Raw genomic sequence first — 19,837 nt, 5'->3', positions numbered from 1 at the left:
GTGTGCACATGTGTTTGCAGAAGCTCACCTCTTGTCCTTGTGTCCACGTGTGCAGATGAAGTCCGCGGGGGTTGGTGACGGAAGTCTCTTCACGGAGAGCTACTGCAACATCTGCAATGCCCAGCTGATCTCTGAGTCCCAGCGTGTCGCCCACTACGAGGTAAGCATAGGCCTATACGGGTACAGGAAACCACCACACTAGCTGTCCAACTATACAACACCCTCATTTAAATGTTAATACCAATTTTGAACCAACATCGACAGCCTGGTGAAGTGCCAACTTTTACATGAGTGCTTTACATCAACGGTATGTCCATACTTTGCAAACTAGGACGAAACTGAACCTCCCCCACCATATGCGATTGATTTTTCTACGTCGTCAGCTAAGGATAAATACATTTTTCTTGAAGTGCACAGTCTCCTAACGTTGCACTAATTCACTTAATGTACTGTGGCTATACTGTGATCTATTGCTTATTCATTGCATTTCATGTATGTTAGTAATGCAACTTTGACATTGATGAGTTGAATGTATTCGTTGAATTGATTATTATTTGATTTATTGTTGTCCAGTGTTCACATTATGAACATTTTCATATTGGAGAAACAATATTTTAGTAACTGGTGAAATCAAATATTTTTTCATAAATAAGCCTTTTCAAAAATAAAATTCATTCATTCTTGCATACCCATTTTGAAATAGCGTCAGTTGCCATGGTTTCTTTAATTCTTCTATCCGACCTTTCCTGTGTCCACTTTCCCTCTGGTCCCTTTGAGGTTGTTTACCTCAAAAAACAGGAATTCACTGTCCTGTTACCACCTGAGCCACTCAGATGGACTATACCTATATTTATCACGGCCTACTGCAAACAGCCTCTTATCTGCTTTGGTGTCCTTAGAGGTGCTGTAAGTGGTGACAAATATGGAGGAAGCAGACAAACAGCCGGATGTATAAAAGCGCTCCTGTCCTCTTGTGCGAGTTGCTCATCTGTTTTTACAGAATCTGGGACAAAGCACAGTGGATTTTATAAGTGTGTAAAGTTTTCTTCTCTCTATTATCTATTATCCTTTTCCTTTTTGTTGGGGATTCTGCAGCCTGTGCTTGTATTCTGAAAACATAGGCATGTTTCAGATGAAAAGATGCTCTGCATTACCGCACTGACAAAGCAGGCGGGCCTGAAAATTCAAGGGTGCATTCAAAAGCGTGCGTCCTTTGAAAATGTAGCATCAGGGAGAAGGAACTTGGTTAAAAGTGTCATGTTGTCTAATCGGTCCGTTTTAATTTACTCCATAACACCATTTCAAGGGCTCCATTGATAGTTAATGTAACCTGCCGGACAGAATAGAGTGAGTCTCAATGGAGTGGCCCTGTGGGAACAGGAGGGGTGTGGGTAGTGTGGAGCGGCAAAAGAGGGGTAGGCGTCTGAATAAGCATTCATTCAGGAAATAGGACTGGAGAATCCGTCTTTGGAGAGACTGAAAGAAAGAAAGGGAGAGACGGAGACAGAGAGCACATGATAGAGAGGGAGAAAGCATGAGAGAGAGAGATTGACAATGGGTCACACATTGGGCCTGATTCACGAAACAGGTGTAAGAACGTGTCCAAGAGCATTTCGCCATTCATTATTTTTTTCTTATCTGTATTTGTCCATGGCTGTTTCCTTATGCAAATCACATGAACAGGATTGCGCATAAAATTTACAAACAGCCAGCCTTCATAATCTCGTACACCTGGGATATGCACTAAAACAAAGGTCTGCACATGTGTTTTGAGAGTGAGGCCCATTGAGAGGATGCTGAAAATAGAAATTTTGGTCTAATAGCAGGAGCTTGTAGGGCTTACACTCTACAGCTCACGTCAGATCTCTCTCGCTTGAGATTTAGTGAGAGACAGACATTTGTCTGTTTCTGGTCTGCCTGTCAAGATACTTTAATGCAACTCTGGATGACCAGGAACTGTGTGTATGTGTTTCTGTGTCTGTGATGGTTAGTGAAAGAAGGAGTGAGTGTGTTCCATGCACTCACAGTAGTGTACACTACTTAGCATCAAACATTTACATCATTCAACCAGAAAAAAAGCCATGTTCCACTTCAAATTTTACATTTTCTTTTCCAAAATTGCTAAATAAGCAGACATATATCCAGATTATTCTCCAAAATAAATAATTTGCTTGAATGGGTGGAGGGAAAAAGAGGAAAGGGTGTGGGTGAGTGGGGAAAACCGTTGTCAATTACTGAGGATGTTGCCGGGAAATGATTCAAAATCTTTCCAGTGAGCAAAAGTCAGAATCTAGACCTCTAGAGGGGTGCAAATCTAGGTTGAAAGATATTTCGGCGTAATCAATTGGTTAACCTAGTAGCGTTCACTTAGCCTGACTACTCTGCCTAGAAGTTCCTTTACCAATTATCACTGAACGCCTAGATGGTGTTTTACTGAATTTTCACCACAGAAATGTTCACTGGGATATATACTGGTAAAATTTGTGTGTTCCGATGTAGTGTAACTGTGTGCAGAGATATAATGTAATGAGGACCTCTCCTGACAGAGAATTGTTCATTTCCACATTATTTTGCTCTCTGTTGCTAATGGCTAGACTGATATATCGCTCACAGTAGTGTGCTAAAATGTGACACAGTTTGTCTTTGCAACATTCTTCATTCAGCTGAATATTCACACCCATGTTTTTCTGGTGAAACTTTTACAGCACTCATACGCTTCCCACGTCAAAGCTGCCACATGGTCCACTGTGCGCTTTAAAAAAAGAAAAAAACAAGAGATTAAGGCTGCTTTTCCCAAAAGAGGACTTGGAACTGAGTTATTGAAGATGACATTTCATCGTGTATTAAAACAGCGTTCATTGGCATTCTTTCTGTGAATTCCCTCAGATTATTCCTTCAGCCCAATGGCTCAGTGAAAGCTGTGGATATGACAGGGACAGGCGCACATGCGAGTGACGTGTTCCGTCATTCAGACAGAGAAGGACTGTTAAATTTTAAAAGAGATAGATAAGACGTGAAATACGTAAAGCCAACGCCGCTAACTCACCGCTGCTTCAAAATGAAGGTCGGAATCTCAAGGGCGAATCCCCAAATTTCCACAAACGAATGGTACAGAATGGCCTTCGCCCTGTGCAGCATTTGCGAAATAGCCTGATGAATGAACGTCACTCAGAATTCACCATTCGATTAATCACTATAGCGTTCTGCTGGCCAAGAAGGATATAAGCTTTACATTTTGCAGTTCCACAGCTTGTGGACAGGGACTCCTGATTACTTTTTTTTTTTATATGGAGACTCCTTTAAGTTCTGTCAGTTTTTACAGCAAGGCACTCCGTTTCCATTTTTCTGGCAGGTTTCATTTTTTGCTATACACTTGCTCAACTGGCTCCAGTAGGATTGTAGCATTCTTAACTGGAGGCTGGTATAACAGGAGGCTATTATGGCAGTGTCCGACGTTGCAGATTCCAAACGCTCAGACTTCAGGCCATGGAGCTGCTGTGCTACCTTTATGATCCAGGAGATTTTAAAGTGTTGAAGTGGCGAATAATACAGGCTACGCTAGTGTCTAATGTCTCTTCCATCTCTTCTCCTTTTTCACATTTTCTTGCCTACTCTTCCCCTCCTCTTCCCGTCTCTCCTCTCTATTTCTCATTTCCCCTCTGCTCTCCCCCTTCCCTAACATCCTCTCTTTTTATTTCATCTCCTTTCCGCTCTTCTCTCCTCCTCCCACCTCACCACAGAGCAAGAAACATGCCAATAAAGTGCGTCTGTTCTACATGCTGCACCCCGAGGATGGGGGCCCACCCTCCAAGAGGCTGAGACCTGACAACCCGGTGGGTCCCCCTTTTCTGGGTCCTTGTCCACACGCTTGCACCCGTTGCATTTTTCTAGTTTCAACAGGAGTGTACAGAAGGTACTGGAGACTTCAGCTAATGAAATATGCTCTCTGTCTCTAGACCTTTTGGCCTGAGGTCTGGTGTCTGTGCCCTGGGTCCTGAGTTTTAAGATCTGATCTTTGGAACCAGGCCTGGTTCCTGCACTCTGATGCAGAGAATGTGAAAATGGTGCTAGAAAAGGCCCTCAGCAGTGATTAGATCTCTGTATCCAAACTTTTGGAAAGAAAAATGTGCATCGAAACAAACAGATAAGATATTCAGAGTGAGACAGAGGGGCGATATTGCACATTCTCTGACTAATTTGTTCCTTGGTCTGTTCCTCAGGGAGGTGCAGGAGAGCAACTTGGGCTCCTGAAGGGAGTCAGCCGTCTGTCTTTCTGTTCACAGGGTCTTGTGAACTCTCAATTAAGATCTGATTATTTTAAAGGAGGGAGAAAAAAGGGGAGGTAATGACAAAAGTTTTAGTTCTCTTTTCTTTTTCCCGCCATTTCTCACGTTCAGTGTGTCTTAGAGATAAAAGCAAGAAAAAAGAGGAAAGACGTGGCTCACATGATGATGCAGACACCTCTGTGTTTTTTCACCGGGAGGGTAATCTTTAACAGCTTCCCCCCCCCCCCCCCGCCTTGCACCAACCAAACCCCCACCTCCCTGCTTGCTGCTAAGCACCCTGGCTCATATAATTACTGATGGAATCTCTGCTGGAGAGATTAATTACCCCATGAAAAATTCAGCTGCCGATAATAGGTAACTGTTGCCTTGGTCTGGCTTGGCTGCTCATTAGAAGCTCCTTAGTGGAGGAATTTTCAGCATTTATATGGAACACTGGGGAGTGTAAATCAAATGGACTGATTCCTCTCCAGTCACCCTCCCCTGGAGATACAGTGCTGGGCTCCCCATCCCCTCAGAAGGACTTGCCCTAAAATGAGGTTATTCGGGAGATAAAATTTCCTGTCTCCATCCCTCTTCCTCTGCATTCACACACAGGTATGCTTGTGCACATGCTCTCTCTCTCTCAGATCAATCACTCAGTAACATTCAAGAGCAAATTAAGACTTTCACTAAGTGCTGCCCAGATTTGTATTAAAGATGAGCTGCAATAGGTTTGCTTTTGGTGGAATGTAGTGCTTAATTTTGCCACTGAGTTGGACCAAGGCAGTGGGTATCTGAAGAGAAAGTAGGTTAAAGGCAATGGGAAATAGGTTGTAAAAATCTTTTTTAAGCATTGCTTTCTCCTTTAACTTGTGCGAGTAGCAGTTTGAAACATTTTCATCCTGCTTTGGAGCACGTCACAAGGATTAGATTTGGTCCTCTTTATAACCATAGCCTTGCACATCATGAGGGGTAGTGTGTATGTTTCATGTATGTCTCACCAGAATTATAAGGCTAAATTCGTTAAATCCGGTGTTCTTTCCTTGGGCTATTTTAAAGGCACTCTACACAGAACATCAGGTCTCTTTTTGAATGCTAAACTCAGTAAATCTCAGTAAAGCTGGTGCGTACAGTGCGTCATCCCTCTCTTTCTTTAGATGCTGAATTCAGTAAATCTGGCCCATTGGTTTCTGCCTCCAGTTCCTTTGGATACTCAGGAACAGGCATGGCGTGGTTTGGCATGCATTCCTACAGTTTCCAAATAAATCAAAGGTTACACGCCTGGTGTAGACTCCTGCTGGCCCGAGGGTACATTTCTAGAGTCCCGCAGTTTCTACAACCACCGAAAACTGTAACGCAGGAAGCAAGCACGTGCAGGTCAGATAAACACAAAATTAATTTAAATACTATTGTTGAGAGCCGGGCAAGGCCATTGCATTTTCAGAGCTCTAGTACCAACACTCACTCTAATTAATTATGTTTGTGTGCAATATAGGTCACATGTAAATGAGCCATAGCAGATATAGCAGAGAGAGAGAGATAGAGAGAAGAGAGAAAAGGGGAGACTGCCATGTGCTAGAAAGAAAGTGTATGTGTGAATTTAGATTAAATCCTTTCATGGACTAAACAAAATAATGAAGCTAATCCTCACCTCCATAAAAAGATGTTGGTAATGAGTAAGTAATTTCAGATGCAACCCCACATTTTCAAAAACAGCTTACTTTTAGGGTATGACAGTTTGGGAAGCGCATAACATCCTTGCTTAATGTATCTGGCATCCCCTGAATATTTGCATAATGTGTGACTTTCTAAATGATATGCACTTCTCTCCGCTTTCCCGAGTGGGACTACCCTGAACTGCACCCCTCCCACCCCCATCGCTCTAGCCTTCCAGTGATGTTCAGAGCAGTACAGGAACAGCTCAGCTCAGCTCAGTACAGCTCTTCCTGTCCCCCGTCCATTGTTAGAGAATTACAGAGAAAACACTTTCAATGATGACAGCGAAAACCCAAAAGGGGATTTTGACATATTTGACAAACCACAAGTCTGTGTGTATGTGTGTGCGTGCGTGCATGTGTGTATGTGTGTAGGTGTGTGTGGAATCTCCCATGTGGTAAATCTAGCTGGATCCAGAGGATTCTTAGTTATTGTTACTTTATTAAAACCATTATTTCTTTTGAGGTTACAGCTTAATATGATCTCTATTAACAATAAATTGTGTCACTGTGATACACACAGACATGAACACACAAACACACACACACTCATGCACACACACACACACCCATACACAAACAGTAGTTGGCTGGAGGGGAATTAGAGATTTGTTGCATGCCACTGCCCTGCATGCCTGGTGTACAGGCTAACCCCCAAACAGAACTCTCATCTTGGTCCTTTTGCTGCCCAGCCTGGAGGATTTGGGTCAGCAGCTGCTGGAAACAGACAGTTACACAACATGAGAGGGACCCCCCACCCTCCCCTATCCTCCATAATGAATGGTCTCATCTATCACAGTTCCACTCAGGACTACAGTCTAAAAAGAGCAGTCTAAAAAAAAAAAGAAGAAAAAAAAACCTCCTCTTGGGGGAGGAGTTACCGGTGAAGGCGGGGCACACGGCAGCTTCCTGGGGAAACAACGATCTCAGTATAGTGACCTGCACACTCACACTGCTAAGCCTCCTCAAAACCCACAGCTCACAGCTTTCAGCTCTGGTAACCTTGCACTGCGCCACTAGGTCCTTAAACCATGCCCCCCCCCCCAAACCCCCATCCCCTCATCCAAGGCCCAAGTCAAACGAGGACCTGTCTTCCTCTCATTCCTTTTCCCGGCGTTCCCAGATCAGCCTGGGATGGATCTCAATAAGAGAGGGGACACCTCCATTCTGACCTGAGATCAGCTCCAGTGACCCAACCTGCCTCATCCTGCAACTCACAGCCTCAACCACTCAATGATGTGTACAGCATGCCTAATAGGCTGAAACAAAAGAAGATAAATGATGGGTACATTGTTGTATTCATCATTATGCATTCTTTAAGTGCTATTTACTTTCTGTTATTTCACTGAACCAGCACCTTATACAATCGCTAATTACTCCCGTGGATTTTAGACTTCTTTGTTATATAGATTTTTTTTCTCTTTGGAAAATTCATCATATTTAAACTGAATGCGTATGTAAAACAGTAATAACATTAACCCATCCCTTTCACTCTAGTTGGTCAAACAGTGCCAGAATATCCTAGTCCAGTGACTGTAATGAGATGCATCATGTTGCACACAACACTCAATATAGGGTTCAAACGTGTGGTCTGCGCTTTATGTAGCAGAAGCATAATTCGTAGACAGTGAAAGAGCTTCCAGTAAAATATTCCAGGCTTTTCATTGTTTATTATTTATTAAAGATAGTGCTATTCTTCAAACAGTATTTTCTCAGTTTGTACTCTGCAGGGTTGTTGGGAAATGGACGCACAGCAGTGAAAGAGAGAGTTATGACAATATATGTTCTTTAAATAAGCCCATAAAATGGCATTAAGAAATAAACAATATCCATGATAGTACTGCCAAGTTCAGAAACCATTTGCCTGTTGTTGTTGATAGTTTAATACTTTTCATGTTCTAGCTGGGTTTCTTATCCATATAGCAATTCCATGTTTGGTATGGATGGAGTAGTGTATTCCAAACTCATATTTTTGTCTCTGTCAACTTTCTCTTTGTTGACCTGGGCGCATGACCACTTTTACATGGTCCAATATGACAGCAGTAAGTTATACATCCAGTCTCATGTGTGTACAGTATACACATATTCTCCTGTGAGTACAGTATACATCCAGTCTCCTGTGTGTTCAGTATACGCTCATTCTCCTGTGTGTACAGTATACACCCAGTCTCCTGTTTGTACAGTATACATCCAGTCTCATGTGTGTACAGTGTACATCCAGTCACTTGTGTGTACAATATACGCACATACTCCTTTGTGTACAGTATACACATATTCTCTGTGTGTACAGTTTACACCCAGTCTCCTGTGTGTACAGTATACATCCAGTCTCGTGTGTACAGTATACACACGTTCTCTGTGTGTACAGTTTACACCCAGTCTCCTGTGTGTACAGTATACATCCAGTCTTCTCTGTGTGCAGCACACTTGCATGTGCATTACCCTCAACTGCTTTTGAATTTTACCTCCCGCTCCACGGTGGTTCCACGTGGCTGCCACTCCACTTGCCTCGGGAAGTAGGCCAGCGGTGTACTTGGGGACGGGTTGCTAGATTACTCCCTGTCTGATTTGCTTAATGCCAAGTCCTAGCATGACCTGCTCGGTCTGAACTGGAAAGAAGTTTGTAGGGAGCTCATCCTGAAGACGTTTAGCGATGCTCAGAGAACTTCCTGGAAAAAAAAATAAAATCACATGAGTTAAAGAAAAATGATTATACCACAGTGATCCGCCCCTGAGATTCTGACTCTATTTCACCATGGAGGAAGTCAGGTTTTCTCTGTAGGCTTCTCCTGGTGCAGTGGGGAGATTCTATGGTTTCTGATGTTTTAAACAAAAATTCTGGCTGTTCTTCTGAGAAAATGACCCCTCTCCCCCAGTACTGAGCAAGAGCTCCTCTTCCTTTCCATACCTTTTCTCTCTTTTCACTGTTTTATACATCGCACATTCCTCCTGTTTGTGTTTATTTATGCATTTTGTATGCCAGTTACAGTACTTTCCCTAAAGGCAGCAAGAGATTTGTGTCCAAACATTGCTGCTTGATTCAGAATTAAAGCCGGTTATTGGCAGTGGAACACTGGATGAATAATGGCCAGGAACAAGTTGGATCCAGGAAATGGTACTTGCTGGCAATGCTTGTTCAAAAAGTACCAGGCCCTCAGCTTCAGGGCCGGAAATGAGTCCAACTGCCTCGCAAAGGCCAAATCTATATAATGGACCAGTAATATTATTTATCTTTCCTTCTTGTGTGAGTGTGTGTGTGTGTGCATGCTTACAGTGTGTGTGTGTGTTTGTGCCACTTTGATGTGGACATTTTTCTTAATTGCATTACGTTGAGATATCAGCAGAAGCACTGAAGGAATGAAGAATTAGATTTTGCTTTCAGTGCGTAATGTGTTATAACAGATGGTGGGGCGCTTAGCTTGTGTATGAGTTCGTGGAGGTTGTATACTGCCTCCTGGTGGACTGAGCCGGCCCCACATTACCATCACCCACAACTGCTGGGAATGGCAACAATTCGGTCTGCATTTAGGGTATGCATTCCTGTTTTTATTTGGTATTCATATTCAACCTTTTTAAAAATACATTCAGTACGAATGATTCTTCATTGAAAATGAGTACACATGACATTTTAAAAACTGGGAAAGAAATTTGTATTAATATATGTTACCGTTATTGGGTTCTCATTATCATTTGTGCAATGGTATAATTTTAAAGCTAGAAACCATCCTAGTAATTTAGGTGTTAAGTACAGTTTGACTTTTTTGTTCATTACCTGGAAGACTGCTGAGCTGATTTGTTGTCAGCCGATGCTCTTTGTTAAAAGGAACCAGTTTTTGGTTTTACCTAATGGCAACTTGCCACATGAACGGAAGAAAAGACTTTTCATTAATACTCTGGCTCACTTGAGTTATTTCAGTCCCTAGGCTATACCTCTGTGCAAATATAATTTTCAAATCTTTGTCTTTTTCTCAAGAGCCAGGAAAAGTTCTGTTTTTCTGTATTTTCTCCCAATTTCACATTTGCACTTTTTGTTCCAAAAGATAATGACTTTTACTGAATAACCCAGCTGTGATCACAATGGACATTTCATAAAATCCTTTCTGTTTGCCCTTTATCCCACCTCCCCTCCTTGCCCCCAACACTGTCCCAACCCCTCTCCAGGACAGCGATGAGACCGAAGTGGACCGAAACAAGTGCTGTACCCTGTGCAACATGTTCTTCACCTCCGCCATCGTGGCGCAGTCCCACTACCAGGGCAAGACGCACGCCAAGAGGGTTCGGCTGGTCCTGGGGGAGCCACCGAGCATGCCCGCTCCAACAGGTGCCACCCTGAGCTGCAGACACAACAAACACAGACACAAGCACATACACGCACATGTGCACGTGCACGCACACACATGCACATGCACACCCAGACGCACACACGCATATGCGCACACGGAATGAAGGGTAGCACAAAAGCTAGGTCTGGCTGGTCTATTACAGCATCGTTTTGCTGCAGTTTTCCTGTGAATGGGGGGGCTGGCCCCAGCCCGCTGTTGGATTCCCCTCCCATGATGTGCACACTAGAAATGGGCACTGCTTTCTGACAATTACTGCCAGTTTAGAATGGGCGTGGTGGCCACGACGACGGTGATGGATATGTATAAGACTATTATGTTGTATGTTTTGACATTTTACAACATGGAGGACAGACAATTTACTTCAAGGGCTCATTTTGGAGTGAAGGTGCCCTTTAGAAATGTGGAACATAGTTTTTTATATAAAAAAATCATACTGGTATAGAGCTTAATTTTTAGAAGTGCAGTAGCTATAAACAACATTTTAGTAAATTAGGTGCACCTGATACCATAAGATGTCATAGAGTGAGTGTCTTGATAAATGTGTTTTCCCTTTGTGATGTAAATTGGAGCAGTGGGAATTCAGGCAACATGGGCTTGAATTTGAATTTGAAAGCTTCGGTAACAATGAAGATGCTGCAGTGCTCTCCTTTGAACCCATCTCCCTACCCTCCAACCCACACACGTACACGTACACACAAAACTACAAACCTACAGAAATGCACACACACACATACATGTCAGAAATGCACACACACATATATGTACACACAATCACACACCTACATAAATGCGCACACTATCACAAACCTGCATCTGTGCACATGCAATTGTACAGACATGTTAGCACAACCCTTCACATGCACACTGACACACCACACACACACACACACAAGCTTACACACAAACATGCAGTAAAAAACCTATACACATGAAATTTTGTACACGCACACGTACACACACACACATGCATGCACACACACAATCAAACTCCCAATGATTCAGTATTGTGCCCAGTGAGGACCCTCATTACCATGGGAAAGGTTGCAGATCATGACTGGTTCCTACTGGGCAACGCTATTTTACTATTGACCTGAATAATGGATGGGAGACATGGAGGGAGGGGGTGTTGGTTTTTTGGCAGGAATTTTAGAGGAGGTTATGAGAGTGTCAATATTCACCATTTCAGCCTGAAGTCATTTTAACATGTCCTGTTATTGTACTAGGGTGATATAGCAGGGTACTTTGTATGATTAATCAGAAATGGCAGTGTAGTAGTTTAATATTTTAGTACAGAAAAATATCAACGTTGTGACCCTTTTTTGAAGGAAACTTATAGTCAGGATGGATGGTCAGACATAAAATAAACAGAGACAAGAATAGCATAGTCAGCAAATGCTCTATTTCTCCTATTGTGTCCAACTAAAATTTATTTCTGTAAATGTCTACTTTGCTTATGTTATTTGTTTTCTCTCTTCTTTTTGACACTGTTCTGAAATTCTTGAATAATTTAAGAATGAAAATATAAAATTGGAGCATGGCATCTTTCTAGCCAATATAACTATTTTTATAGACAGAGGAGCGAGTCAGCAGTTTTCTTTGACAGCTCTGACAACACTGTGGCCAAGAGGGAAATCATAAAAGTCTCAATGCTATTGGACAGAGAGTCAGAGATTGATTCCAGCCCATTGATTGCCCAAATGTTATGACCATGGACCATGGCTGGAGGTGGTAGAATATACAGCTACACTGATGGACTGACTTGGTGCATTCTCAGAAATCTAGTGGTTTTATATGTCTGTACTGTATACACCATGGCAAGTTATGGAGTCGAGTTGGGACATAATAAGAAATTTAAGCCAACACAAAACCATTTACAGATTCATAAACCATTGAAAGAGCCTTTTAAAAGGTACAATTCTAAAAGGTTCAGGGCGACAATGCAGATGTTGCATTAAATTGCCATCTTCTTGGTTTTGGTTAAAATTCTAGCTGTAGTGTTCTGAATAATTTGTAGTTCCTTAAAGTTTTTTTTTTTTTTTTTGGCGGACCAATCAAAGAGCATTCCAGTAGGCCACAAGGCTCGATATAAAAGCACATTTTACCCTTTCTGTATTTTACTGTCTTTAAAAGGGTCGTTGGGTATATTTCTTAAATGAAAGAAAGCAGTCTGAATAATACATTCGATTTGCAGAGTGTCTTACTTAGGGATCTCGGAGCACTGGACATTAGGCTAGGGCTAAAAACAAGCTTTGAAAAAGGCAGAAGGTAGTCGGTTGGCTACTAGCAGAGAAGTCAAGACAGACAGCGTATTTGGGTGGGGCGATATGGCAGCCTAATAGCACAACAAAAAAGGTGGGGTTTGGCTTCTCTGATGTGGCTGGGGGGAGTTACAGACTCGAGGGGCAGCTACAGAGAAAGCAAGGCTATCCATGGTTTTGCTTGGGGTTATAAACAGGTTAATACTATTGGACAGAGGTTGAGTCATCACTTGGTCATTGTGCCCATGTTCGTTTGCAACTTATGTCCAAACTGAAAATGTCTCCAAGATTTCTTACTTCAGGTTTTGTCTGTAAAACCAGAGAGTACAGTTAATCTCTGTTTGATTCATCCTTATCTTCATCCTTAAAATGATCAGTTCAATCCATTTGCTATTCATAGTTTTCATGACGATCAACATTTAAACAAATATGGTGCTGCGTTGTTATATTATATGCAGAGGTGTTTGAATTCACAGTGAACAAGGGCTCATTGTGTTTTATTTGTACATTTACTTTTTTGTGTTTTATTTATAGATTAACTTTATTAACATTTAACTTATTCATGGAACTATTTTCTGCTGAGCTGGACTATACCTAGTTTGACTTTACATTGTCAGTCAGATATTGTCTGCCCAAACAAATAGATATGCACTGAAGCGGTTCAGATTGAGATCTTTGCTCACGGCAGTGTCCTACCCCGCATTTAAACCTGCAACCTTATAATTGTGTGTCCAGCTCATTAATCGCTACATCGACCAATGCTGTGCAAAGCTGTGTGGGCAGTACTGGACATAACAGGGAAGAGCCAGCACACTGTGAGCACTGTCAGCCACCACACACACCCCCTCTTGCATTGTTTCTCTCTCTTTCTCTCTCTCTCTCTCTCTCTCTCTCTCTCTCTCTCTCTCTGTCTCTCTCTCTCTTGCTCCCTCCTTCGTGACTGGATGCTTAGAAGGGAGGACACGACACATGGGAAAATGCTGTCAGCTTCAGCTTTATGAAGTAATTTATCATCGGGGAAATAGTGGACATTTTTTTGTGGTGGTGCTTGTTGAAATCAATGCACTGCCTTTTTTCGTCGGGCGAAAATCTATATTTGCAATCTAAAACAATATTTTTCGATGAATACATGTGTACTATAGCAAACAGACCTTTACTCAAGCTGAAAAAAAGCCTATTCTGATAGCCCCAGATCCATGGAAGGTATGCTAACCCAAGCCAGAACCCCAGCAGGTTCGCTGCTGCTACCCCTCACCCTCAACATTATTGGTAATTATACACCTGTATCTCTCCTGCTTTGATCTCTCAGCTCAAGTTCTCCAAGGCCTCGCATTAACATTCATGTGACAGTGGCAATTACGCTAATTTTATAGCCATTTGTATGTTTGCCAGCTGACATTTGCTATGACAAAATGATTATAGTCTGGCTTTAGCTGTCTGTGACATTTATTCTACCTGCTCGCACTGTAATTATCTGATATTTACACCGCTGTGATGCCTCAGATTTCTTTATTACATGGCATTGTGAATTTTTAATGCACACGACAATAACTGAATATTTGGACACACTAATGATCTTCAACGCATTTAATATGTATGTGTATGTTTAATCTTACAGAGTAAATGTCATGATAATCTCGTTTGGTGCGTCGTCAGGGCCATCAAAAAATAACAAAGTGAAGTTTTGAATTTCAGCTAGTTGAATATTAGATATAATGGTGCAGGTAATATGTAACTAATGATAATCAGAAAATAATACATTTAATTTTGTAGTTAGTTGTGGGGTTGATGGTGCTATTCTGAGTCTTTTTCTGCACCATAGATTGTAGATAACAATCCAATCAAAAATAATTTCTGTTTCATCGTCATTTTTGTGGAATAGCCTCATATCCCTTTAATAAATTATCACCCATGCCACTTAAATGTTTCTCTTAAAATACATTAGTATTTTCTATTAGACCAATCAGACTCAACAGCTTCATGTTTGTTCTTTTCCAAAGTGCTTTGAAAATCATCAATGTATCAACATACACATTTTCCAAATTAAATTCATTGTACGAATTTATTGTTTATGGTCGTGTTCCTAAGTAAATGCCATGAGTCTTGAATCACTTTAAGGCTGATTGAACATTAAGCAGAACAGTTCTGCAAGAACCATTTCAAAAACCACTGACTAAATAGTGTTTCCTTCTATTAAAACAATGTGTGCTTCATATCTGGGTCAGACCCAGCCCAGTCATCCCATCAGACTTGCAAAGGACTGGAAGTTTTTGGATATGGGATGAGTATGTGATTACTAATTTAGTGGGCATGGGGAAGAATAAGAATTCTCTTTTAACACGGGTCTATGGGTCCCATTGGATGCACCAGTTACTGTAGTTACCAGAAGTGCTTTTTCTCAGAAAATGGGCTGACTCCCACCTCAGCAGTCTACTGAGGACCCTTGTTGTGAAGTTTCACTGCACCGACTGTCTCCTGCATGCTGGCAGCTTTCTAACCCCAAGCACAGAAACGTCCGTGCTCCTCATACTCTGTTCTGGGGCTTTTCTTCTCCTGTGCCTTCCTCAAAACTGTAGGGGTCACTGGGATTGCACCACCAGCTCTTTCGCCTGCATGGTCCCGCATGTGTTTTACAGTTCTCTCTGTCAGCTTACCTCAGAGAGATTTTTTTCTACTCAGAATCAGTATCAGAATCACCAATGCTTTGTCACTTGGTGTTTTTTTTCTGTGACTGAGGGAACTAGTTCAGAACAATAAACTAAAGCTGTTTGGGTGATGTTGTTTAACTATCACGCAGTTAAGCTGGGATCTTTAAACATTTCCTGATTGCTGGGTTGGTGCGTGGTGTGAATGGTGCCAGCGTTTACACTGAGCTATGGAAGTGGATTAGACCTTCATAGTACAGAGTTACAGTCATGTTTTTGGGGGAAATTGAGTGTAAGAGCATCCATAATGATCTATCCACACCAGGTTCCAGAGGAGTCGATTGTATTTACCTTAATTACAATGGAAGGCACTCAGACGCTTTTATTAGGGAACTGTCAAAACAAGCACGAAAATACATATGCTTGCCTCAAAACTTTATGCATATTTGAGGCAAGTGTATGCCTTGTTTATGCATATTGGAATTATGACATCGAGCTCCAGCTGGCATGGATGGTTTTCTAAATACTCTGGACTGTGCTGTAACTAAATGTGTCAGGGGCCCCTGCGGATTACCCCTCTCTGAATAATTCTTTCTAAAAGTGTCTCTGGCAGGCGTAATCCCCACATGCAAGGGGGCTGTCGGACAGAAGGACACACATGACATAGTTTAGCTTCATGGCTAAATCTGTGTGCTGCTCGAAGTAATGAACAACTGCATGGCTACATGAAATGTAGAACTTACCTGGCTCACATCTGAAGCAAAGTACTGTGTAAGAATTAAAAAAAAAAATTTAAAAAAAAAATGCTTCTGCATGCCAACACTTTTTCGGCGAAGCAAAACTGGCTAGGTTTACTAAGCTTGGCAAGAATTAAACGACATGGCTTTAATTTGGAGGGCACTGTCAGAAACTGCACCTTTCATTAAGTTGGATAACAACCTGGTGCAATTTAAATGTAATTGAGTAATCAATGAGGCAGACTACGGTGCTGATGTAGATAAAATCTTGTGCTGACATCAGACAGGTCTTTGATCTTTTGCTATATTCAAAATGCAGGGTTGTTTTTTGTTGTTTAATCGTTCCTTTTTCTGGCTTCTCATTTTCAGTCTGCTCTTTTCAACTATTCAGATCTATTTAAATGAAGCAAAATTCTCTTATACTCTCTTGCTGTCTCCATATCCATCTTCTTTCTCTCTTTCAACTTAGTCCAAAAAGACTTAAATAAGAAAGATTATTGGCACGACAGCATAACCAAAGCGTGACAATGAATCGCAATCTTTCAATCGTCAAACTCCAGATGTTATTCTCTCTGTACAGCTCACTCCCTATCTCAGATTGTCTCAGGAGGGCAAAAGGAATGTGCTTCCCTGGGTATAAACCCACAACCTTATGGTTGTGTGTCCGGTTCATTAACATTTGGTGACATGCAAAGCCATGTGTAAGAACTGGGTCCTGGACTCGGCAGGGAAGGGTGGCATATGAAATGTCCTCTGGGAGATGACTGGCTGTACTGGTCTTCTCTGTGCTATGGCTGGAGGAAAGTAAAAGGGGACAAAAATCAGTATACGAATCATGGAAGTGGATCATTATGGATTCATGAAACCGTGGAAGTGAATCATTCATTGTCGTTCTGACAGCCTCACAGAAAGTCCACCATGGGAGCCAGCTCTCATCAGCAAATTTCACTCTTTCGCGCAAAAGGTTACAATAGTTTGGTAGTTATTCGACACCATTACCCGTGGGATACACGAGAGGCAGCAGTCTCTCACAATCATATAGAAGCTTTTGCATGGAGTGTGGTCATTTTATGTGGTCGTGATGACTATGATAGCACTGTAGAAGCAAAGGCTACAAACTTGGATTTGTAGCCAGTCTAGTACTGGGTAGGGTTTAATTCTAATGAGCTTTCTTTAACATGATGTCTCGGCACATGGTTTACTTGCATTTTTGCAAACTGGCCCGTGGAATGCATGTGCATTTGCTGTATGGAAGGAAATAAGTTATAGGGTTGCTGTATGTGGGCTTCAGCCAGGTTATCAATGGGAATCTTCATTGGCCCTTTTCACAGAGCTTGATGATGATTGGCTACAAGTAGAATCGATTGCATCCACGTCCTACCCCTTTCCCTGAGTAACCTGGATGTTCTGTACTCGTTTTGAAACAAAATTTCTAAAATTGAATTTTTAAAAACGGAATGCATTTGAGGCATAGGAAAAATTGAATTTTGTGCAGTTAAATTTGTGAGATTGAAACTAAAATTTTAAGAGAATATATTGAATTCACAGTTTAAAATTTTTAATTAATTAATTTCATAATTGCAAAATTCAAATCTCTTAAATTCGAATCTTTTTGAACATTATTTTCTTTGATATTGCTGACTTTGCTGTGCATAATAATATCAAGTATTCCCACAAATCCAGGGGAAAATGAATGACCCAGAGGAAGAACACACACTAAAACAATGGGAATAATGCATTTGCCCCCACAGAATCATTCCAAATAGAGTCAGCTGCAGCAGACAGGTTCTCTAATAATGTTATTGCCTGCAGTGATCACCTTAGGTCAGCCAGGGATTTTAAAGGATGGGCACAGGCAGAAAGGCCTTTCTCTCTTTGCGGACAAATCAAATACCTGTAGCATTATTTTTACCTTAATGAACACATCATGATTTGTGCCTTGTGAGACAACTTGTATGAGAATTGCGTGGGGGGCTGGTTGTCAAGGCAATGGCCGTGTCAGAGTTGGGGTCATAAGGCTAAGCTTACCCTTCAATTGAATAGAATGTACCAGAATCACTAGAGCCTCATTGGCCTTCTCCTGACCCTCACTGTGATGCAATACATGAGCTCCCCAGAGATTAGTCTATTAATGTGTTTCAACTCTATTCTGTTAATGTAATCACTTCTCGCAGTGTTTTGATCCAGCCGTTTTCACTGAATACTTTTATATGAATTTTGTGCTGTTCCTCTTTACTCAAGCTTCATGAAATATTTTATTGTTAGTAGTTCCATGTTGCCAGGAATGGGCTTCATTATGTCCTTAATGTGTGAGATTTAATTAATCTGTGCATTCCGTCGTAAAGTTAATCCAGTCTTATTCCCTCGTGTGCTGCGCAGACTCCGCCCCCAGCATGCCCCCGTCGGTGGACCCGCCCCCGCTGCTCCCCCCGTCGTGGCTGCCGGCCAACAACGGGGAGGCGGGGAAGTTCTGCTGTCTGTGCGGCGCCTGGTTCAACAATCCCCTGATGGCACAGCAGCACTACGAGGGGAAGAAGCACAAGAGGAACGCGGCGCGCGCGCGGCTCCTGGAGCAGCTGGCGGGCAGCCTGGACGCCACCGAGACCACAGGTCAATGGGGGAAAGGGAGGTCAAATTCAAACAGAAACACAATAGCTCGTGTTTTCAGTTTCTATATGCATAGAGCCACCATAGAATAAAAGCCATGCATTCTCATAGCCACCATAGAATAAAAGCCATGCATTCTCAAATCTCCCATAATTTCCCATTGCACGGTAATGTATTGCGAGTCCTCCAGGTCTTAGAGATACTATAAACTGCAGGCGAGATCACATGTAATACAAATAACCGCACCAACAGAGCAACTGAGACGTATTTTGCTTTGCAGCTGCAATCATCCACTGCGATTTACTGCGATTACATTATTTTACATATCATTCAAAATTTTAGATTGATGTTAACGTAGGCAATAGTCATAAATGAGGCTATAAATCAACAAATACTTTGCTTTAGGGTGCACAGCAGTGCTCCCACCTGGGATTTGAACCCGCAGCCTTGTATATGCAAGCCCAGTTTAGTAGCCTCAGGCTGATTCTCCATCCCTCAAGACTGCGGATCTGTATCCTTACTGCATATACAGTGTAGTATATGTAGTTCTGCATTCATGCAAGAAGAAACAAACACCACTCTCCCCCCCCCCCAGCTCTGTATCCATACAGCATATGCAGTGTAGTTTATTTTAATCCTACATGTAGTTCTGCATTCACGCAAAAAGAAACAAACATTACTCTTGCAATCTGCTATAACATAACATCCATGTTTCGATGGATTTCATGGCTCCTCCCCCTCCTTTTGTGTTAGGTGTCATGGCACACTTTACTGGCTTTAAAGGTAATTTGACTAAACTACGACCAAACATCTGTGAGTCATGCAGCCTGAAAGCTTTGAGTTTTAAAGCACGGTCATTTTACAAATCATCCTTGCATTTGCAGATTGTGACCCAGATTTGTTACTGCCTTGGCTTATTTTTTCTGGTTGTGGGGAAATAAGCTTCAGCAGTTCGGTTTCAGAGCTGTAAACCCACGCAACCGTTAAGTATAGTATGTGTTCCGCTCGCTGGTTAAAAAATGACCCAGTTCGACCCAGCTGGTGATACTAATTACACTAATGCAATACAAGGACAAGGAAAAAGGAAATATCAGCTTTCACTATAACAAAAGTGAGCATTGGAGCATTGCTAAGGAAATTTTAAGGACAAGCGCTGTCAGGTTTATTTTCTGTTCAAAGACCCTCTTATATTGTCGCCTCTTGTAAGAAATATGCTTTTTCAGGTTTCCAGTTCAAGTGTTATGGTTCTGGATGGAAGTGATAAATA

General features: G+C 41.9%; 1 protein-coding gene across 4 annotated transcripts in view; it reads left to right on the top strand.

Moving 5' to 3' along the window:
* The window catches only part of LOC135247430 (zinc finger matrin-type protein 4-like), a 60,650-nt gene that overhangs the window by 15,745 nt on the left and 25,068 nt on the right, over positions 1-19,837 (top strand). For 3 of the 4 annotated variants that reach the window (XM_064320873.1, XM_064320875.1, XM_064320874.1), the window contains 4 exons: positions 56-160; positions 3,741-3,833; positions 10,142-10,301; positions 18,343-18,573. In XM_064320873.1, the coding sequence (XP_064176943.1) occupies positions 56-160; positions 3,741-3,833; positions 10,142-10,301; positions 18,343-18,573 (589 nt within the window). The remainder of the gene's footprint in view (positions 1-55; positions 161-3,740; positions 3,834-10,141; positions 10,302-18,342; positions 18,574-19,837) is intronic. The other variant, XM_064320876.1, reaches the window with a different exon arrangement.

Source organism: Anguilla rostrata, chromosome 2 (assembly GCF_018555375.3).
Source record: "Anguilla rostrata isolate EN2019 chromosome 2, ASM1855537v3, whole genome shotgun sequence".
NCBI lineage: Eukaryota > Metazoa > Chordata > Actinopteri > Anguilliformes > Anguillidae > Anguilla > Anguilla rostrata.
This window is presented reverse-complemented; position numbering and strand designations above follow the sequence as displayed.